The sequence below is a fragment of the Pogonomyrmex barbatus genome, unplaced genomic scaffold, assembly GCF_055798465.1.
Source record: "Pogonomyrmex barbatus isolate J1 unplaced genomic scaffold, ASM5579846v1 scaffold1, whole genome shotgun sequence".
Taxonomy (NCBI): domain Eukaryota; kingdom Metazoa; phylum Arthropoda; class Insecta; order Hymenoptera; family Formicidae; genus Pogonomyrmex; species Pogonomyrmex barbatus.
This window is the reverse complement of record NW_028297098.1, coordinates 23,155,208-23,178,670: the sequence shown is the minus strand read 5'-3', so window position 1 is coordinate 23,178,670 and position 23,463 is coordinate 23,155,208. Positions and strand designations below refer to the sequence as shown.

The 23,463-nt window shown below is 33.2% G+C and overlaps 6 protein-coding genes across 11 annotated transcripts in view; 4 read left to right on the top strand and 2 right to left on the bottom strand.

Moving 5' to 3' along the window:
• Nucleotides 1–1,762, top strand: part of LOC105433668 (ribosomal protein S6 kinase 2 beta) — a 6,601-nt gene extending 4,839 nt beyond the window's left edge. The window contains exon 14 of the mRNA XM_011649080.3: nt 1,686–1,762. Coding sequence (XP_011647382.2) covers nt 1,686–1,762 — 77 coding nt within the window. The remainder of the gene's footprint in view (nt 1–1,685) is intronic.
• Nucleotides 1,763–2,409: 647 nt separating this feature from the next.
• Nucleotides 2,410–6,802, top strand: LOC105433667 (guanylate kinase). Of its 6 annotated transcripts, none has more exons than XM_089071906.1 (6): nt 2,424–2,679; nt 3,763–3,839; nt 4,011–4,278; nt 4,343–4,566; nt 4,753–4,863; nt 5,497–6,802. In XM_089071906.1, the coding sequence occupies exons 2-6, from the start codon at nt 3,806–3,808 to the stop codon at nt 5,511–5,513; spliced, it is 654 nt and encodes a 217-aa protein (XP_088928032.1). In that variant the 5' UTR covers nt 2,424–2,679; nt 3,763–3,805; the 3' UTR covers nt 5,514–6,802. The 6 variants fall into 6 exon arrangements, with proteins under 6 accessions (XP_011647379.2, XP_088928023.1, XP_088928032.1 ...); XM_089071903.1 differs by having other exon boundaries at nt 3,705–3,839; XM_089071897.1 differs by lacking the exon at nt 3,763–3,839 and having other exon boundaries at nt 2,415–2,590.
• LOC105433666 (uncharacterized) lies at nt 6,697–9,009 on the bottom strand. The gene is made up of 3 exons (XM_089071882.1): nt 8,600–9,009; nt 8,425–8,506; nt 6,697–7,783 (listed from the first exon to the last, which is right to left on the bottom strand). The coding sequence occupies exons 1-3, from the start codon at nt 8,652–8,654 to the stop codon at nt 6,880–6,882; spliced, it is 1,041 nt and encodes a 346-aa protein (XP_088928008.1). The 5' UTR covers nt 8,655–9,009; the 3' UTR covers nt 6,697–6,879.
• Nucleotides 9,010–9,234: 225 nt separating this feature from the next.
• LOC105433664 (uncharacterized) lies at nt 9,235–11,234 on the bottom strand. Its single transcript, XM_011649075.3, has one exon. It carries the CDS (start codon nt 11,209–11,211, stop codon nt 9,262–9,264), a length of 1,950 nt encoding a protein of 649 aa, XP_011647377.2. The 5' UTR covers nt 11,212–11,234; the 3' UTR covers nt 9,235–9,261.
• Nucleotides 11,235–11,739: 505 nt separating this feature from the next.
• On the top strand, nt 11,740–17,355 carry LOC105433663 (uncharacterized). Its single transcript, XM_011649074.3, has 6 exons — nt 11,740–13,144; nt 13,228–13,942; nt 14,085–14,408; nt 14,493–14,763; nt 14,850–15,316; nt 15,420–17,355. The coding sequence occupies exons 1-6, from the start codon at nt 13,019–13,021 to the stop codon at nt 15,731–15,733; spliced, it is 2,217 nt and encodes a 738-aa protein (XP_011647376.2). The 5' UTR covers nt 11,740–13,018; the 3' UTR covers nt 15,734–17,355.
• A 2,201-nt stretch (nt 17,356–19,556) lies between these two features.
• LOC148938274 (uncharacterized) lies at nt 19,557–22,323 on the top strand. The gene is made up of 2 exons (XM_089071878.1): nt 19,557–20,385; nt 20,499–22,323. Exons 1-2 carry the CDS (start codon nt 19,869–19,871, stop codon nt 21,101–21,103), a joined length of 1,122 nt encoding a protein of 373 aa, XP_088928004.1. The 5' UTR covers nt 19,557–19,868; the 3' UTR covers nt 21,104–22,323.
• Nucleotides 22,324–23,463: the final 1,140 nt, after the last annotated feature.

Here is a 23,463-nt window from a genome sequence, read left to right as displayed (position 1 = left end):
AATCATTGTTTTACTGGAATACTAATCGTTTGTTACATAAATAAATAATTGTATATATCAGAATTAAAATTATATAATTTTAATTTATTAAATTATTATTGTCGAAATAATACAGTAATTATTTTTATAATTTAAATTACAAATTGTGTTTTGCACATTATATTTGCTACTTATCCTCTTATTTGATTATTTGAAAATAAAAGTTCCTATCATATTGTGGCGTTGGTGAGGAGCGTTGTCCACGATGTGCTGAATTTGATGGCGGAAAAAGATGTTGGTCGCGGTGAGATTCGAACCTAGGCTCTCTAGGGGTCAATCATGTAACTACGTGAAATTTTTCACTTTTGATTTTTCACTTTTTACTTTTCATTTTTCACCTTGACATTTCACATGAAACTTTTCATATACAGATTATGTATGTAGCTTGGATGTGTGGAAAGTGAAATGAAACATAATTTCATAGGTTTTACAACTAATGAAAATGATTTTATTGATACAGTATTATATACATCTTTTAATAATCAATTGTATATGTACTATGTACACTTAATCCTAATGCAGCCCTAATTTTCTCTAATTCCAAAGCATATTTATTAATTCTCTAGATTTCCGCCACCAAGGTACATGGCAAAAAAGTTCACGTGAAAAATTTCACATTTTCACGTTTGAGAGAGTTATATGATTCCGCAAAATCGTACATGATCGTAAGTTCACGTGAAACTTTTCATTTTTCACATTCCGCCCTAGGAAAAAAGTTACATGATCGACCTCCAAGTATCTAAGATTGGCGCGCTATACTGCGCTATGCGGGCCATAGTACTTTTCGTGGATGCTTTGCTAGGTATTAGTTGTGTGAGCGAGGGACCGCCACAATGTCTTAAGATAACATTTCAACCAATAAAATAATTGTATGAGTTTATTTAAAACGATTTTAAATATAAGAACTGACTATGAATACCGGCCTTTAAGTGCCATTCTACAATATTCTTAGTCCCAATTTACAATAGGTGATTTAAGCCTTAAATCATAAGAAATGGACAAATCGTAGACGAAGAATAGAATAATCGACTATGATTGGTCAATTTCTTATCAGTCAATTATTCTCTTATTCTTCGACTATAATTCATTCATTTCTTTATGAGTTCTCTATGGATTAAGGCTTACAAATCATCTAGAGTGCATTTGTTTACGCAATGTTTTGTGCAATCTATTGCTTTCTCATCTGCTTGTCACGTGATCGAAATTTACCGAACGGATAACTGCGTGAATAACTGCACGGATCGTACCTTCCAATAGAAATTGAGTCAATTATTTGAATGATAAATAAAGAGACAATTTTATACATAAATTTATATTTAAATAATTAAAATGTAATAAAACTTTTTTATTGTATAAAAAATAATATTTTATTAATATTAAATTTAATTGATATAAATAATGGATTATAAAAAATATTTAATCTATGAATTTTACTTAAAAGTTAGATATTAATTTTTTGTGAATTTTATTATTCTTATTTTTTCTTATTTCTTCTTATTTTTATTCTTATTTTTTCTTATTTTTTTTTATTTTATCTTATTATTTTAATTATATCTTATTATTTTTTTTACTTGGATCAATTATTTATTTCTAACCCTTTTCGCTTCTTATTCTAATAAAATTCATTTTGATGTTCGTTTACGCAGTACTACAAACAAAGCATCCAAAGCAGGACTTCCGAGATAGCTGCACAGATGAGATACAGCCCTGCGTAAACGAATGACGAATTGCGCTGCAGTCACTTTCGCAGACGGAGTAAACGAACGATATCTGCGGTAGTGACTGCATAAATGAATGCACTATGTGATACATAAGTTTTTGAGGATCAACTTTCAGATTCAGTAAATAGAGGAGTTAGCGATCTAGTATGTAGTATAAATGTCTATGTCCATGTCCCAATGGCGGATAATTAAGAAATGAAATAAGGATTTCCGTAAACAAATAAATATATTTTATTAACATTTTATAAAAATTATATAATAATTTTTAAAATTATGTGCTGATTAAAAACAGATGTAAAATATATAAAAATATTACTTATTGATTTTATTATATTTTATTATATTTTAATATTACTTATTGACTTTTAAATATAATAGTTTTTGTCAATGTGTGCCGTATAAAAGAATTATGTTTATTTCTTGTTTCATACGCTCCGAAGTACGATATTTTAATATTATTACGTTTAAATAAGTTCGTGCAATCAATTTAATTAACTCGTATTTATGGTTTTCATACATATTCAGAATATGTAAGTTTCGTATATGATCATCAAATGATATGAACTAATATGCACTGACCAATCACTCATGCTTCGATGACGTCATGTCATTTTAGTTTGTAGAACATGGTAGCGCCACTGTCCAAATTAATGTTGATGTCGAATGAAGGGAGCTACTTAGCAGTCCATATTTATGTAATCAAAGCCTAACATGCATACTGTGTCTCTCTCTCGCCAAATAGCTCTTTACTAAAGTGCCAATTGGGTGTGTCGGTGCGTGTAAATGACCAATGGAATCCACGGTCCGTGTCGGCCGGTTTATGGCTGATTGTACGGTTAAATTTTACTGCATTATATCATTTGTATCTTATTTCGCAATCGTAGTCGTTTATATTTGAACATTTGTGTAGGAAAATGAGGTAATAAGAATCGCTTTGGGCGTTACACACGGATTGTTAATAATCTGATATACTCACTATTAATTGGAAATAATCTGGATAATAATCTTAACTTTCAATTTCTCTTCCTTTCTTTCTTCACTGTCACTATAGATAAGATATCGGAAGATAAAGGGATAAATTGATAATTTAAAATTAAAATTAGGAAATACTTAATTCAAAGCATCAACTTTACTACATACAAAACATCTTTTAATTATAATTGTCATTTTAGAATATACTTATGTAAGGAATTTGTTATAAGTTGAATATAATTTCGCAAAGTTTCATATTGTTGGCTATTAAAATCGTATTCTAATGGTTATAAAAAATTGATAAAATTATGTTTTTGTACATTGTGTGATATATTATAACTATGCAATTCATCAAACGAAGTTTTTAAGCGCTTTAAGTATTAGTTAAGCGAGCGTGGCATAGCAAATAGCACACTGGTCTACTATGCTAAAGGTCCCGGATTCGATTCCTAGTAAAGTTAAAATATTTACGCTCGTCTCGTTTTGGAAGACAATGGCAAACTACCAAGAGTAACTTTGCCTAGTACGTCTATCAAAAATTTGCTGTTCGGAATCAATATTAAACTGTAGGTCCCATATATACCTGTGTATAATCATCATGGGCACTACAAGTATATGAGAGAGATCCATCATGCTTAGACATAAGCAATGGGACTGAAAGAAGAAGTATTAGTTGATGCTTGACCTATAACACATGGCAACTAGAATAGAATAGAATTTATTTGCACTTCAACCTTACAGTCAAGAAAGGGACTTGACTTATAGAATTATTTAGCTATACTCATCCTTCTATATCTTATTTGGCCTATTATACTTTATATCTGTTATTTATAACTTCTGCTTTGATGCTTCCATTTGCTTGTAACCCTTGTAATGGTAACTAGTAATTGCATATTTTAAAATAATCACATATATATCCTTATATACTATGTATATGCATATAAAATATATCATTATTTGACTTTGGACTAGAACTGACATATTAATTTGTCACATCCTCATTTGATTCTTGTATTATTGAATTACACAGAATCAGAATTTTATTGTAAGCAGTCAACATCTTTTTAATCGCAATGTCAGTACAATGGTTTAGGATATTAAAGATAGGTATGCAAAATCCATAGTTTTGCTCATAATAGTATAATAAGAGGGATTTAACAAAATTATGATGATGATAATAATGATAATAACGATAATACTTCTTGTTTCAAAATAATTTAGTCTTTTCAAAATCAAAGTAGCAAATAAAACACAAAATTAAGAAAGATATATTTTCAGGTTATTGCAGTATGATTCATAAGAGACCACGTCCATTAGTAGTGTGTGGTCCTTCGGGCACTGGAAAAAGCACTTTGATAAAGCGATTGTTTGACGAATTTCCTGGCACTTTCAAATTTTCAGTGTCTCATACAACCAGGGCACCTCGACCTGATGAACAAGATGGAATTCACTATCATTTCACAAATAAAGAAAAAATGCAAGAACAAATTCAAAATGGTGAATTTATTGAAACTGCTACATTTAGTGGGAATTTATATGGAACGAGGTAAATATAAATGCGAGTATCAGATAGATATATAGAAAGCAATACAACCTAAATGTCATTGTAGCAAACAAGCAGTTGAAGAGGTACAACGCTTAGGAAAGGTGTGCGTACTAGATATCGACATACAAGGCGTGAAACAAATAAAACACACAGACCTCAATCCTCTTTACGTATTTATAAAACCACCTTCTATTATAGAACTAGAGCGACGATTAAAAGCTAGAAACACAGAAACTAAAGAATCCTTAGAACGTAGATTGTCGATTGCCAGAGCTGAATTAGAATATGGTATGCTGTGTACACGATTTATAATTAACATTCTAAAAGATCTTAAAAGTATGTCGCGCGCGCGCGCGCGCGTGTGTGTGTGTGTGTGTGTGTGCAGTTTTAAGTCTTAAAAATCTAAGTGTATGTATATATATATATGTATATATATATCTTAGACTTTTATATGTAATATATATTTATTTATAGGTGAAACACCTGGTAACTTTGACATTGTCATAGAAAATGATGATTTGGAAAAAGCCTATGAGATTTTATGTAATTTTGTATTGGCTAATTTTAATCCAGAGTGCAGTACAGGTGAATAATGTAGTTGTTATTTTTTTATAACATCAAACTTTTTATCGTATTATGAATATCTTAGTGGAAAAATCATATTGTAATTGCAAAAGAGCGTTAATAATCAATGAAGAGATAGTAAAATATATCAATAATATTGTGCATGTGTGTGTGTGTAAGTGTGTGCGTGCGCGAGTGTGTATATGTACACATATATACATACAGAATTATTGATATATTTTACTATCTCTTCATTGATTATTGATAACTTTTTGATACACGCGCTCACACGCACACACTGCTACTGCTACTGCTACTGCTACTGCTACTGCTACTGCTACTGCTACTGCTACTGCTACTGCTACTGCTACTGCTACTGCTACTGCTACTGCTACTGCTACTGCTACTGCTACTGCTACTGCTACTGCTACTGCTACTGCTACTGCTACTGCTACTGCTACTGCTACTGCTACTGCTACTGCTACTGCTACTGCTACTGCTACTGCTACTGCTACTGCTACTGCTACTGCTACAGATTATCAACAATAATAAAAAGAAGAAAAAGAAGATTTTATGATATATAGATGTCAAATATAGATATAAAATTTTATAAGATAAAGGTAACATATATAGTTTATTTCTAATATTTTTTAGACGAAACAACGAGCTAGTTGGCAGTTGAAAGATAATGGACTGGATAACTCAAATATCTGAACACAAATGACGCGTTGTTACCAACGAAATGTTTGCAAAATATTTAGGTATATTTGATCAATTTGTATAATTAAAATGTGTATGTATATACACAAATTTTTCAAGTTGGAGTTGGAGCTAATCCATTTAACTGAGTTTATGTTCTCGCATATCTATATTTGCCATATCTTTAATTGCAAATTTTAATTATTATTTCTATAATAATAATAATTGTAATAATTGAGTTTACATTTTATATTAAGTCCGAGCTGGCAATTTTAAGTAGCGATTTTTAAAGTAAATCGCATCGTGACGTGTTATTTTTTTCATCGAATAAAAAATCCACTCTACTTTTGTAGGGATGCAGATAGACTTTGATTAAAATACGACTTTTAACTTAACGCTTTCATAAAAAGTAACTCGAAAAAATAAAAATAAAATTATAGATGTAGCTGACTGAGACTATTCACCAAAAAAGGTTGTGTTCCAATAGAGTAGGCTATCTGTAAAGTACTTGCGGTTTCGTCCTTGTACTTATCGTCATGATTAATGTAGAAACATCAGAATGTAATAATCTCTGATTTATATCTTGATAGATTATATTGGATTTTATATGAACATCCTAAGTACTTAGAATTAGGAATATAAAAAGAATTATATAAACATTCCTCAAATATCATGATCAATAAATAATTATTAGTTCTCATTGAGATCATGAATATTTTCTAAAATAGATATACATACTCGTTTTATTATGTACAATCTAAAATCTAATTATTCGTAGTATGTTTAACTATAAAAATAATAAATTGGTTACGTTATGCAGAGAATACATTTGGCAGAGAAAGCAGATCAGTGATTCTTTATTATGATTGGTTTCTACACTTAGATTCAACGAAGATACTAAAGGCAAGGACCAATCATATTGAAAAATCACTGAACGCTCATTAATCTGCTTTCTCTGCTGAACGCAGTCATTATGTAAAATATATTTGCGAATTTATAATTAACATAAAAATATGTCAATCAAATTGTTAAATTGCGTTGTAACAAGCTGGTTGAACTAAATTCACTTTTGCGTCACTAGAATGGTATATTGGACAAAAAAAAAGTTATGTACCTAGAATTAGCCTTAAACGATAATTGAAAAACTCGTATAAATAACTCACACAAATATTTTATTGTAAATTATAAATGAAAGATATATAATTGTTGCATATGTATATTCAATAATAATACATTCAATAAATAGTTTGAGATAGTACAATTCGTCAATATTATTTAAGAATATAAGATTTAACGATGAGATAATGATATATATAATTATAATTACATGTTTTGTTTCTATGAGACAGTCGGGTAGCCAATAGGTTCCGAGCGATAATGAATGAAATAATTTCGTTTAGACCATTCACCGTGATGATGACGCGTTTTGTGTCGCGATAATTTACTTACTTCAATAGATGTTCTTTTGACATTTTCTTCCATTTGTCTGTTGCCATCATTTTGGTTGTCATTAGTGATCTTTTGATGAATGATATTATCACCATAAGTTCGTGGTGTAGACTTGTCAATCGTTTTTTCAGTTTGTTCATCGAGCCGCGGAGATGTTAGTTTCTTGAAAAATGTATATCTAATCAATTGAGGCCGCGGTTGAAAAATGTTCTCCGGAGGTAACGAGTCGGAGATTATGTCAACCAACGGCGGGATATCATCAGTTTGCATTTTACTGACACTCATTCCATTCGTCATTGTATTTCCTCTAGTGTCGATTCTTTCGAAATATACTGAACCTTGTTTTGCATCATGTGTTTCCAATTTTCGAAAAGGTAACAATTTCTCGATATTTGATTGTTTCGACACATCGAATGATTGACGATTTACTGGAAATGTGTAACTACCATCTTCCTTGTCTTTGCGACTTCCTCGAGAATATATATTCAACTGAGGCATTGATCGATCTCGATGAACGGTACTATCTAGGTATTCCTGAAGAACATTCCAATTATATAGATCATGAGAAATCGCTCTTCTAACAAGCTTGGAAATTTCTTCGATATTCGCAGCTTGCGAATTTTTTTCATTATTAAAACTCGTTGAACGTTCACTACGGAAGGGCATTTGAAAACTCGTTTCCAACATTGTGTTTCGATCAAAGTAGTGTTTCTCTTGGAAAGCGTCGGGATTGTTTGGATAGTACGCTTCATAGAATACCGGTCCCCTGTCCAAGTTATAACTATTTATGTACCTATGGTATGATTCAATACGACACATTAAATAATAGTCGATAGTGATTCGTATCTAATTTTTAGAGGTCTTCGTCATTAAAGAGATTCATTGCAATTATGCGATATATACATGTCAATGTTGAATTATTATGTTAATGTGATAAGTCATAAATCATTTTGCTCGCGATCATTTTGCACATTAAAATAAATTAATCTGTATACACATCTTTCCGTTTATGTACACACGTATATGATATTGTAAATTGATAAGATTTATCAAAAATTCTTCGATTCATATGAATTAATAAATAATTGTAATCTTAATAAATTATATCTTCTGGATTGGATTTGGAGATTAGATTATAGCGAGAAACAATGAGAAAAAAGAAATTTTTCATATATTTTATCAATCTACACTACTAAACGTGAGTAGTAGTATATAACAAATATTATATATAATTTGCTTCGACGTATAATGCGACAATGTATAATGCGAAAAAGAAATTTACACGATTTCTCACTTTTTACACAATAGATTAATGATCAATTGTCAGAGCAAAGAGAGAACGGAGAGAGAGAGAGAGAGAGGGGGGGAGAGAGAAAGAGAGAGAGAGAGAGAGATCAAATCTTTGTATAAAGATGTGAAAACGATAGTAATCACCTCGATATCTTTGGATCCCATAAAATAGCGGTGACGGTGGCAGCGGTAGTAGCAGCAGCAACGACAACGATGGACGATATATCTATGAAAGAATATTAAATATGTTTACATCCTGAAGTTTTATATCGATACGATATCAAACACGTCATAATTTGTATAATGTTATAATTTGTACCTAAACAAATAGTGATTAGAATCGTTGCCAATAATATGCATCTCTGAGAAGCCATGACTCTATAATCGAGTAACTATCCACGACTAAATTTCCTCCTCCTCCTCCTCTTCCATCTTCTTCTTCTTCTTCTTCTTCTTCTTCTTCTTCTTCTTCTTCTTCTTCTTCTTCTTCTTTTTCTTTGAAAGAGCGACTGGAGCGAGAGAGGGACATATAGGCGTGTTGTATGTATTTTCGTAGATTCTTAAAATAAACTCTGTTTCTCTCTCTAGAAAGTCGCTTTACCGCCAATTCATTAGTGCGACATCGGTATATCGCAAATAAAGGACCTTTTTTCACGATCGATAGTTGAGGGTGACAGGGAGACGTAGCTTCTATTATGTTCAATTAATCAAACTCGAGACTGTGCTGCGAATGAAACAGCTGTTGATCGAATCATCACGATCAAGTCCGGTATCGTCACGTGAGACAATATACGATGATGTATATATGTTAAGCCAATCAGATGTAAAGTTCTCTATAATTAACTTTGCTGTACGCGAAGTTTAGACCGAAAGGAAGACAAAGCTAGCGAGAATGAAATGTGCCGAGCTATGTCATGAGCTTTCACTCACTCGCATAAGATAGCGAGATAATACGAGGATGTTTTATTCTTCAAAAAACTTTTACGTTTTTGTTGGCGACAGGATCCTCTTGGCGAAATACAGTTCCGTGAGAAACACGACAGTGCAAGAAAATAAACCAAACATAAGTCCGACGAATGTGAGAGAATAATGTTCCATAGTCAGTTTAATTCTTCTCTCGCTCTTGTCTATCTTTCTTTTCTGCTCGGCTACGTACGACGGATAAGCCATGCGCTCGTACCATAAATGAACGAGACCTGCTTCTCGCATCCGTAGCAATAATCCATTGATTCTCTCCCGGTATGGGGAATGAGGTCTCATTACGTAGGATAATAAATAGGTGATCGGGCATTCCTCGACGATGTGGAGCAGTTCATTGCCGTCCACGTCATAATATTTGGACATGTCCCCCAACTTAACCGACGCGTAACGGGTGATGGCGATCACCTTTCTGCCAAAGGCCACGACGTCATTAGTAGATTCATTAGAGACAAATATTTCAATCTTACTCCGCAATTTATTGTCCAGAGTTGTATTTCCCGTGAACGAGTTCTCTTTCAGATTATAGTACTTTGTAATGATAGTGAGATTCGAGTTGGCGACGTCTTCTAAAGTATTCAATTCGGGGTAATGAAAGGGATCGCTCAAGCTAGACATGAGACAACTTTGATAGAGACCGGTAATGATAAGTCCGAAGAAAAGCGTGCCGATCAAGAAAGCTCTTTGAGCGGTCGTACTGCCGGCATCACCGTCTTCTTTCAACGGATAGCATGAAGCTTCGACAAGGTCGAAACATGATGAAGCGTAAGGATGTATTGCTGGCAGTAAATTTGATCGTCGCGAAAGTATGTACCCCGTTGTTCTCGTTAGAGGAAGGAGAATGATCTCCTGCCGACGAAACGATACGCTGTAATATTTGATGAAGAACCATAGGACGGACACAAGAATGTTATATACTGCGAGGGCCATCCATAGATCAGGCGCGAACGACATTATTGGCATATACGATTTAGGTACGAAACCAGCCGTAGGTGCGATCAAGCACAACTTGTCTTCGTAAACGCTAGTCGTGAATTCGTAACTTCGATATTCCTTATATCGATGAGCAAAGAAACTGTTGATAATCATTTCCGACTCGCCGTTCTCGATGTATTGGAGAGTACTATGAAAGGGGTCAGTGAAATTAACAATACGAAACACGTTAATACGAAACCGAGTCCCCATAGCTCGTTCCAACAACGACATTACGTATGCATCCAGTCCACTAAACTTAGAGTTCTTCGTATCTTGATCGAATGTAATCTTCATCATCAAAGATGAGAAGACGATCACGCGTATAGGATATCCGTTCAAATCTTCAAAATTAGTGTAGAGCTCGTCGTTGTCTTCTTGATTCATTAAACAGATCTTTCGTACGACGCCATACTCGTTTTGACGATTTTTTTCAAACGGCAAATATCTGCTCAAACATTGAAAGTTATCTTCTATCGAAATAGTGATAATTCTAAAGACGTTGTAGTTTCTCCAAATCGTCTGAAAAGTTTCCTGCAGCAAAGTTGTATTTGGAGTCGTGACAATTACTACGTATTGATTGGTAGCCTTCCAGATATGGCTTTGTTCGTGCACAAAGGAATTCAAAATATTCATATTATCGACGACGAAGATCCATGTAAGATCTACGCGATTCTGCCATGACGATTTTTGTGAGAAATCATTTATCGTGATCTTGTAACTAATGATAGATTCACTCGCTACATACTTGGATAAAAAATCTACAAAACTAGATCGAGCGTTGAAATAGACGAGAGAAAATATTGACGAATAGAATTGTTGCTTGCCTCGAACGTAATTCAAAATAATTTTCAAATTTTCACTTTCCGTCGATCTCAACATGTAGTCTTTCGGAGCAATCTTGTGTGTGTCCGTTGTAATCTGTGCCACTGTTAATATTGAAAATGGCATGAATAAATAAAATAATATTATCGATAACATTGTGATTGATAAAAGCCGTTTTTTAAAAGTTTCGACCTGTATCGATACACGATACACGAACACGGTTTCACAGAATTCATTTCATGATGAACAGTCTGTAGTAAACATTAGAAAGAGAGGCATGAGTTTTATATAGATATCAAGGTCAGCATATATAGTTAAAAAGCAATACATACATTTATAGTTGGAGGAAGACTGTCGCGCTACAGCAGATAGAAATCGTGGACGTGATGTCTAGATAAAAGCATCGAGAATTAATCGCAGCACAAGAGCATCGTTAGCATTGTTCCAAGTAGAATTTTATTACATTTTGACGAGCCCATTTGTACGTATGTACATACGTGCCATCATACATCTACTAATCATCTCGATTAATTTTTGATATTTTGTAGATCGTGCGAAATTGAGAGGACGTCGTAAATCATTCGTTATAATAATGATTCGTTATAATAACGACGAAAAGATATTGGAAAAAAAAGAAAAGATTGAAATTCACAAGGTGACAGCGCTGTGATCAAACAGTACTGATCGACAAGTCTTTCGAGAAGTTTCTTTAGGAAGTTTGAAATTTACCTACATCTCTTCTCTTCTTTCTTGCTTATTAAAAGGCAAGTTCTCTGTCAAGCAGCGCACTAAAGGAAACAATGTCATTGTAGACGGACATCTACTCAAGTACATCCAAGTATATTTATCAAGAGTATTCTTCCTCAGCGAGAATGACCGAAATTGATAACAGTGTCGAAACTTGTACTTTCTCTGTAAAGTATTAAAATAATATTGTTATTATTACTTGTACCATAATCCGAAAAGCGAATTTATTTTCAAATAATAATAGCTAGCGATCGTTCTTCATATTATAATTCGCATATGCGGATTTATTGGTGCGTGTTGATGCGGAAACACACACAATTTAAAAAAAAAAGAGAAATTTATTACCGCGTTTCATAAAAATCAAAGTACGCTAAATTCCAAAAAAATGAGTACCCGAAGAACGGAATGTTTAATATCGTTCGTTCGTTGTTGTGATCCATTTGTTATAGTTACGCAACTCGCTTAGTTTGATCATCTAATACAGAAACGTCATCGTTACCGTCTTATACCTTTTCTCTGTTCCCATTATTTACTTTGGGTAAATTAAGTAAACGTTTACTTTCCTTCGCAAACAAGTCAAGTTTCCGATGTATCATTAAGTTAAAAGCTTAGTTATACGACGCAATGATTCTTACGTATACAAATACGAATGTCAATTTTTGTCTGCGAACGAAAGTACTCCACACACATTTCTCCTCTTTCATTTTCGCACAATATTTACTATTATCTTACAATAAAATCGACAGAAAATAACGAGAAGAGAACTAATATAATTGCAAATTATTACGATTGTGTCAAATATTATATATGATTACGTATATCATAAAAACAAAATGTTATTGGCAATTTATCGTTTTTTTGCATTTATTGTGTAGAATCTTTTTATAGTTTTATATCAACAATAGGGTGATAATTGATTTTTATTGAAATTTGTAAAAATATCTCAAATGAGCCATCACACAGAACAAAAAAAATGCGATTAAGGATCGATCTTGCAACATTATATAATAAATCAGAGACATAACAAGTGATGAAAAAATCCATCTTTTTAGCCTCATCCAGAAGAGCGCGGCACATTCATGTCCCTGTTTATTATAAAAGTTATACTTTTGAGCGAAGTACGAGCATGATCAAAGATAAACGTGTTCAAAATGATGTGACACGATAGTATCTCGTTCGAGAGAAGGATCAATAAGAGTAGCGATAAGGGTGAGTGATGTATGATTTGATTGTATACAACGAACGAGAATATTTGTATGAAGAAAACTCTTGGGGAATGACCCAATCGTCATTGTTAAATCGTATAAATAAGGGAATGCTCATGCCAAGTTTCACAAAAAAGGTACGTTGACATATTTCTTTTTCCGATAAAAAATTGGTAAAATTCTCTCTTATCAGGTAAATTTAAGTGATTCTTAATTGCAGATGATTCATGAACTTGCTCTCGTGACATTTTTTTTGCGTACAGTATCGAATAGCGATTGTCAATGGCATAACGCTATTGAATTTTGGAGCAACGTCGTCTGCTCTATAGAAAATGTTAAAACCGTAAATTTTCATGGTGTATTCGATAGTGGAAGGAGTTCTATCTTTCTCGATCAATGTTTTCAGACTTTTGTAAAGGATATCACGCACAAATGCCAGGCAACGATTGCATCAAAGATTTATATGCTTCGCGATTCGGAGAATCTTACATTTTTCATAACTAATAATGACATAACTCAAAGGGTTGTAGAACGATCGTCGATCTGCAAGATTACATCGGGTGGCAAGATTCCTTCTCAAGCAATCAAGTCGTTGATAGCTAGAAGGACTCGAATACGAAGCGGCAGAGTCTCTGGCAAAAATACGTGGAACATACATATAATTCTCGCGAGAGATATCCACTCTTTCAATCAAATTTCGAAGGATGCGTCTACATTTCCGTGGAATCCACAGGATCGATTTATAGCGTTAATCGCTCTTCCAGAGGAAAACAATAGTTTGTCCAATCCAGAGCTCGATGATATCTTAAAAACATTGTGGTTCAAACGTAAAGTGCAAAAGATTTTAGTCTCCAACGTTATTCTTGTAAATGACACCATTCAAATTAATCAAACTATGCACACTTACAATCCGTTCGCCAAAGTCAACGATTCTGGTTCGTAGATCTTAGCATAAGACCAAAGATTCTATCAGCCATGCTGCAATTGTATAATTATTGATGTATTCATACTACCTATACTATCTTTTCTGTATATATCTATAAAGATCTATCTGTATATTTCTGCATTTGATTTCAGTATGGGGTAAGGTCGAAATTATAACTGTAAAGACAGTAAAAGAAGCGTCAAACGTATTGTCGCGTTTAACATATCATCGCACAAAAAATATGAATGGATACGAGTTAAAAGTAGGTTACTTCAAGCAAGGCCAGACAATCGCAAAACCTATAATATCTCGATCGAATTTACATTACAATTATGCCGACGTTTTTAAAGGATTTGACGAGATAATGTTAAATACAATAGCTCAAGACATGAATTTTAAAGTGACGCATATACATCCAACGGATAACAAATCATATGGTCATCAATTGCCCAATGGAACGTACGTCGGTGCTATAGGTATTTACGTAGTGATATTTAAAACTATTCTCGAGTTCCCCTTTTTTTTTCGTCTCTTTTGAATATCTGATAATACACAACCAGCTTACACAGGCGACGTAGTGCATGGTAGAACGGACATCTGCTTCGTATCTTTTTTCGTAAAGAAATACAGCATCAAGCTCAAGGAAGATGTTGAGTTCACCACGTACGTGGACTTTGACAGATTGTGCGTAGTTGTCCCAAAAGCAACCAAGATACCTAAAGGAATACGAATATATCATTTTTTTCCGCTCTCGATTTGGATCTGTTCAATGTTAACGCACATTTTCACGTATCTAACATGGTACTTTCTACAAGTTTTTACTCCAAAAAGGTACAGTATTTATAACTAGATCTGTTAGCAATGCCAATTATTTACCTGCGTGAAAAGTGAAAAAATATGTTAGCGTTTACTTTCAGAACAGGAAGGATAAGTTTTCGCACAACAATATATCGATCGTTTCTACTCAATGCCGGTTGTCCTCAAAAATTGCCAAATACAAGCGCGGAAAGAATATTGCTGTCGGGCATTCTCCTCGCTAACGTTACTTTAGTAGGAATCTTTGGTGGTATTCTGTACAACAGTTTCGCGCATGACATGTATTATCCAGATATCCATAATCTTCACGATCTCGACGTTTCGGGATTGCCAATATTGTTAACTTCCATCAGTTTGACCGATCTCTTCGGATGCAACAACAATGTCGATTCGACACCACTCATGGAAAACCTGCGAAAAAAGCTGCAATACGGTCCACACGCTGTAAGTATTGCGGCTCATCACCGCAACGTTTCCGCATTAGCCAGGGAACGTTATTTTCCCATTATCAATGAGGAATTGTTCGACGTAGATGGACCATTGCTACATCTCGTTGAAGAATGTCCAGGTATGAAGAACACGTAACAAATATTTGTATAAAAATTATTGTATACATAGATATTCATATACATACACAAATTACATATGTGTATACTGTGCGTGCATCCTAGGTAAATTCTACTTGTCATATTTGTTGCCCAAGAATTCGATTTTAAATGAAAAGATAAATGCACTAATCAATCAACTGAATCAAGCTGGCTTACCATCGTTGTGGAATCAACACATCATTCATGCCTTCATTGTTCAAAAGCGGTTATTGACTAAAGAAAAATTAGCTCGAGATGGAAAGGAAATAGATGGCTTCGTACCATTTAATCTATCTGATATGCAGTCATCCTTTTACATGCTACTAATAGGATTATTGATATCCACGATAGTATTTTTTCACGAGAAGGATTGGCTTAAAGTATCGTTACTGCATTAGAAAACCAAGCTGTAAATCTACATATTAGAATATCGTGGTATAATTATCGAGTATTATGGTTTGTACCATATTTTCTTTTTCAATTTTTTTTCCTCAAGTTTTTATACAAAAAATTAAAGTTGTTAGTATAATATGAATAAACAAACTTGAATGAGTGAGAGAGAGAGAGAGGGGGGAGAGGAGAGAGAGAGAGAGAGAGAGAGAGAGAGAGAGAGAGGAGAGGATCTCCAATACAGAGTTATAAATGAAGACAAAAGATATTATCTCTCTCTTTCTTTTTTGTTTTTCGATCTTTTCTCTCGCAATAATCGTTATATTTCCTTCGATTAAGATAGATTAATCAAATGACTTGTTATTAAATAACTGAAAGCAGCAATTCTAAAATAATATTAATGACATTTTCATTTTTCTATTTGGGGAATAAGAAGAAAAGTAAAAATAAACAAAAGATTCGGGAAATTGTCATTTCTGAAACAATATTTTAATATCTATCTGCTATTTAGCAAAAGATAATCGTGTAGACCAGATACGATTTATAACAATTTATATAATTGATGATGATATGAAAAAAATTTTTTTACAATATCCTGTCCTTTCTTCAATTACCCTTAGTTATTGTCAATCACATTAACAACGAATCAAATGCAATTCGAAGCGAGCACACTTATTTCGAATATGTATCCCACACAACACAAGTTTCCGGGCAGCTCCCGAAGAGCTCATAAAATTTTTGACTTCATTTTGAACTTCATTTTACTTTCCAAAGAACTCGCACGGAGCTCCCGGAAGCTCCTATATCCGCTTTTGAAAGCTTCTTGGAAGCTTCATTTAAGTTCGCAGGGAACTTCATTTAGGCTTACCAGGAGCATGGAAATTATATTTTAGGAGTTTTCTGCTAGAATCGAAAATAGTTCCTGGGAAGCTTTCATTTAAATTATTCGGGAATTTCATACATCCACTATTTCGAGCTTCTTGTTTCTAAAACGGCCCACTCCCATCCTATTTGGGATCCTGCTCCATGCTGCTTCACACTTCTATATTAGAATGAAACTCGTTACTGAAACGATGATATAAATGAATACAGAATTGTGACATAAAATATGATAGGTCCCAATTAATGAATGTTACTATATTGTCGTATAAACAGTTTCAATTTTAAAATCTCGATTACATATATAATTCTTGTAGATAATTTAATTACATATATAAAACTTATATTATGTTTAATGAGAACCATTTTTATTATGAAAATTGTTTATAAATTGTTGAATATATTTTGTTTATTTGTTTATGAATTTGTCAATAATTGTAAAAATATGGGAAATATTTTTCTTATTTATATATTATAGTTAATTAAGAAAGATAGTAATTAATAATGTTATTTCATTATTTATTCATTAAAAATGACGATTAAATGACAATATATTTATGATAATATTTCGTGACAATTACGTTTATTTTACGTCGTTTTTTAGTACACTGACAAAAAATGATCTTAAATCATCGTCATAATGACATCATCTTGTTACTTGGGATACATAGATTTTATATGAATAATCTTAGTATATTCGATATGATCACAGTACATTCAGTATAAATATAGAATATTCGTATGATATCATGTGCTGCTAGAATATATTCGGTATATTCTGAAGATGAGCTTAAGAATATACGAGAAATGATATATTATCAAGATGTCATATGAATGTTCTCTAGTATATTAGACAATAGTACATATGACCACAGTACTTTTAGTACGAGTGTAGAATATTCGAATGATATCATGTGCTATTAGGGATAATATCAATTCCCTGGGACCCTATTAAGTCAAATTTTGTAAGCTCGCCGGAAGCTCAACAATTTGAACTCCCTGCGAGCTTATTTAGTTAGTAAAATTTTGTAAGCTCCTCGAAAGCTCAACAATTTGAACTCCCTTGGAACTATACCTGAGCTTTGTGCTGTATGGGATATGTATGAATACACACGCATACACTATTATCATAATAGCACATGATATCATTTGAATATTCTACACTCGTACTGAAAGCATTGTGATCACACGTACTATTGCCAGAGAATATTCATATGACATCTTGATGGTATATCATTTCTTATATCTTTTTAAGCTCATTTTCAGAATATATCAAATATATTCTAGCAGCACATATATCACACGAATATTCTGTATTTATACTGAATGTACTGTAATCATATCGAATATAGTAAGATTATTCGTATAAAATCTATGTAGAGTATCATTTGTCGTATCCCAAGTAGCAAGATGATATCATTATGACGATGATTTAAGATCATTTTTCTTCATTCGATGTCAGTGTACTAAAAAAACGACACAAAATAAACATAACATTTGTCACAAAATATTATATATCGTCATAAATATATTATCATTTAATTGTCATTTTTAAATCATTTTTAATGAATAAATAATGAAATAACATTATTAATTACTATCTTTCTTAATTAACTATGATACATAAATAAAAAAAATATTTCCCATATTTAATACAATTATTGACAAATTCATAAACAAATAAACAAAATATATTCAACAATTTATAAACAATTTTTATAATAAAAATGATTCTTATTAAACATAATATAGGTTCACGGAATATCTCGAATATATTTATATGATATCTCGTGACATTTCGGAACATTTTCAGAATAGACGAATTGTTATTAAGGAAAGATTCCAATTTCGAACCATGATCGGTATAACGGACATTCACTTGAATTCAAACATTAAAAATAACATCAACGGACATCCTGATAACAACCCGCTTTTATTTAAATATTAAAAAAAATACAAATTAATTATTCTATAGCTATTAATTATCCAGATAGTCATATAGATCGTGACGATGTTTATAAACTATCGCAAAAGTATATTGCAATATTTGTATGATATTCGAGATACGTACATGATATGTCGGGTATATACTAATAATTTATTATGTCCGCGTTACTATTACCTTATGCCATAGATTTTCGCTAATTTGTGGAAATATACTGAATATATATAGATATATTATAGAGTACTATAGAATACTATAGAATACTATAGAATATGTAATATGTATAATATGTATTAGTTTGTCTGAAATATATCCTCAATATATCCCAGGTAGCAAGATGTCGACAAAATTACGGTTGCGTTCCGATAATGATTGCTAGTACCGAAAATCTATAATATACATGACACTCCTTATGGAAAATAAAAAAATAAAAAAAAATGAGAGAAATTGATGAAACATCTTCTTTCTTCTATAACTGTATGTTTCTAAAGCCGGTCACTCATCCACTTGAAGATCCTATTCGATGTTGCTTAACCTCAGGATGAAATCTCCTACTGAAATGATAATATAAATGCAGAATCTTGGTATAAAATTGATCCAGTTAATCAATGTTACTTATTATATAAATAGTCTCAATTTTAAAATCTCGATTGCATATATAATTCTTGTAGATAATTTAATTACATATATAGAGCCGTGAACCTATATTACGTTTAACGAGAATCATTTTTATTATGAAAATTGTTTATAAATTGTTGAATATACTTTGTTTATTTGTTTATAAATTTATCAATAATTGTATTAAATATGGGAAATATTTTTCTTATTTATTAGGTGTACAAAAAAGTTCTGAGCTTTAGATTTCATACAACCGAAATAACAATTTAAATTTTATATATCTTCCCGCCCTTTTGCAGTTTTAAAGCGTTGACATTTGGCCTTCTAAAATGCCATACGGTTTGGCGTTTGATGCACATAACCTCAAAAATCAGTAGTGTTCACGATGAGGAGGTAGAGGGCGGTTCGAGAGGTGCGGACGTGTTCGAGTGGTTGTCTGGCGGTTTTTTAGTGTTAGAAACCCTCGGAATAGGTAAATCAGCTCTTTTCAGAGCTTAATAGGTATATATTGAAGTGCAATAGTAGGATATATTAAGGTACGGGAATAATAATAGGGCAATATAGAAGAAATAAAGGATTGTGAGGAGCCCCCGGGTGAGGGGCGGCGTGAGGAGAGAAGGGAAAGTATAAGCTTAACACTGAGAGAGAATGAGACGCTAAAGAGGACAATAAGGAGACTCGAAGCAAGATTAAACGTGGAAATGAATGAAGAAAGTAACAAAGGAAAAAGGCCAGCGACGGAGGACACTTTGGACCAATTGATGATAGATACGACGAACACTGAGAATGAGAATGAGGAATGGAAAACTGTAGACAGAAAAAAGAAGAAGGCAAGAAAACAATTGTTACAGACTGAGAAGAGCGCGGGAGAAACTAGTAACCTGAATGGCTCGAGGACACGTGATATAGGAGAGGACCAATCGGAAGAGGAAATGGAAACGGAGGGGGAAGGAGACACGTTACCAACGGCGGGCTGTAACAAAGGCTCGCAGTCAGTAAGTAGTAGCGAAATGCAACAGACAAACAATATGAACAACATGACAATGAGTAACGAGCAAAGGAAGAGGGAAGTATACGTGAGGGAGGATGGTGTGCTTAAGCACATTAGTGAGATTGATGTGTCTAAGGTTAGTAGGAAATTGGAATTCGAAGAAAATTTCGGAAGTAACTACAAAGTCACACTAAGGATAATGGAAAGAGCGGGCACAGTCAAAAAAGGTAGCAATTATTTATTTTTAAGATGCATATGCTAAAAGATAAAAAAATATACCCCAAACGTATAATGATGAATGGATTTAAGATGGCCACATTGTTTTTTCTAAATCCAATAGACGCGAACAACACTATCAAGAAGATTAACGAAGACAAAGAAAAAGACGGATACAGAGCGGGAATAGAAGACCGGGACATGTGCTTCAAAGGTGTAGTACCATTATACCTGGACTCAATCATGGACTTCTACGAACTACTCACAAAACCAGAGGATGTCGTAAGAATAGAAAGAATGATGAGAAGAAGATGGAACAAGGAGGAGAACAAGGTAGAATTCGAACTGGTTGATTCAGTGATAATTACTTTTAAGGGGAATCAACCCAGGGATAAGATAAGTTTCTTCAACGATTTAGCCGTACTAAGAGTAAGACCACACGTAGCCCCAGTAATGCAATGTTATAAGTGCTTCAGATACGGTCATAGAAAAATATATTGCAAGAGCGAAGAATGTTGTATCAATTGCGGTGAAAAAGCACATGGTCATTGCGACAAACCAACAAAATGTCGCAACTGTGGAGAGGGGCATAAATCCACGGACAGGAAATGCGACGTTTATGAAAGAAACCAAAGGATCAAAAAAGTGATGGCATATAATAACGTTTCGTATAAGGAAGCTATCGAAATCCTGGAAGGTAGTGAGGAAGGTCCAACAGAGGTGATATGACAGGTATGAAAAACCAAATAATTGGCCACTTCTTAACAGACCAGGACAGAGGGCGAATCAGAGACAAAAACCTCTGTATAGAGATAAAGTGATAGGCAAGGAAAACAACAGAAAAGGAAAAGGAAAGGAAGGGGAAACGGGGGGTGTGGATGACACAAACAGTGATGACCTATCATACTACTCACCTAACAATTCCGGATTCCTAGGATGGGAAAAGAAGAGGGATGACGGGAGAAAAAGGACAAAGGTACCTGTGAGGACCAACTATTATGCACAGTTTGACACGAGAGAGGGGGAAATTACGAAGGATAAGAGAGGAATAGCATTAACACATGAAAAGGAAGGAAATTTGACAAACTTCCCTAGCAACGAACAGGAGGGTTACTCAATAGGGAAGACATTGATTACAGAAAACGAAAAAAGAAAGGAATTCATAGCCAGACTGTTGGTGGCAGCGGATAAGGACTGGGATTTGAAATCCCTTTTGGAACAGGCACTAGATGAGCTTAAACGAGACAAGATATGGGAAGGAGACCAGACGAACAGAGAGCAAGGAACAACACCGGAAGGACATTATACGAGACAGAAACAGGATATATAGAGAAGAAAGAAAATACAGAGAAAACAGGATAGTAGAAAGAATGAGACAGGAATTTTGGAAGGACAACGAATAGCTCAAAAGACGTATCATAGTAATAAGTTAGAAACTAAGAGTTAAACTAAATTAAATTAAATTAAACTAAGAATCGTTTAGTGTTTTTATATAGTTTATAATAAAATAAGAAAACTTAGATCGGCTACGAAACGCAATAGACAGATTTTAAAAGATTATTAGATAATAAGATTAGTAATAAGGTAGTTTATAATTGCTACGCCTTATAGTACAATTAGAATCATAGATAACCTATAAGACTGATATTCTCAGTAAGCACTGCAGAACCTGATATTCAATGGCTTTAATTTTCGTTTTCTTTTTAAACTTTTATTCTTTTAGATTATTTTATTTTAATTACATTTTAAATGTATTTTATTTGTTTTTGTTTTACATTTTACTACCGTTGCTTTACAAGAAAGGCCACTATGGAAATTTTTATTTAGAGCAATTTTTCTTTTATAAAATAATTAAGTTGCTATTTTATTATACTCATACATAATGGCCCCAGTCACAATATTAGTATGGAATTGTAGAGGGATCAGAAATAAAAAAGAAGAATTGGCCAGGAGAATAGGAAACTATGATATAGCGGTTATAATGGAAACTAAACAACCAAAAAACGTTCCAATTTATTTTACAGGCTACAAAACATATAGAACAGATAATTTAGACAGTAAAGGAGGAATAGCTATGGTGATACACAATAGACTAGAATTCGATATTTTAAAGTGCCAGAAGGATACGCACGAATCAATCGAAAGGTTGGGCATTACGATAAAGAATTTTTCAGAAAAAGTCAACATAGTCGCGGTTTACAGGAGACCAGGTATTAGGCTGAGTAAAACTACATGGCGAAAGATACTCACAAACAATGAAAATAAATACAAAACATATTATGTTGGGGACTTCAATGCACATAATACTATTTGGAATTGCGGAGATACAGATGGAAATGGTGAAAACATGTGTGAGATAATGGACGAGAAGAATTTGGTATGTTATAATGAGGATACAAAATCCAGAATGGGTATGGTAGACCAAACGTCTAACAATTTAGATTTAATACTGGGACCAATCGAGGATCTAGATAATATAAGGACATATCAGTTACAGGACTCTTGGGGCTCAGATCATTACCCAATTATAATGGAAATGGACTATGAGATTGCTAACTACATTAAAAAGACGAATAGAATCTCATCCAATAAGACAAAATGGGATGAGTATAGTAGAAAGGTTACTGAAATCTGGGAAAGAACAAGAAAAGCATTAAATTTGGATTTAGGAGACAAAGACATGCGGATAAGATATAATCTGCTATGTGAAAGTATGAAAATGGCCATAGAAGAGATCACCCCGAGGAGAAGAGGTAACAAGAAAGAAAATGAAAAGAATAAGATAAATAATAAAAGAACAAACCCAGTTAAATGGTGGGATGAGGAATGCGAAGAAGTGATTAGAAATAGGAAAAAGGCACAAAAGAAATTTGTTAGAAAAGGAACGATACATGCATATATAGAATACAAGAGATGCAGAGCCATAGCGAGAAAAGTGATCAAATTAAAAAAGACACAGAACTTTGAATCATTCTGCACATCTATTAACAAGAACATAAGTATGAATTATGTATGGAATACGATGAGGTTATTTAGGAATTGCAAAGCGAAGATAGAATGGAACAAGTGGAAGAGCAGGAACAGAGAAG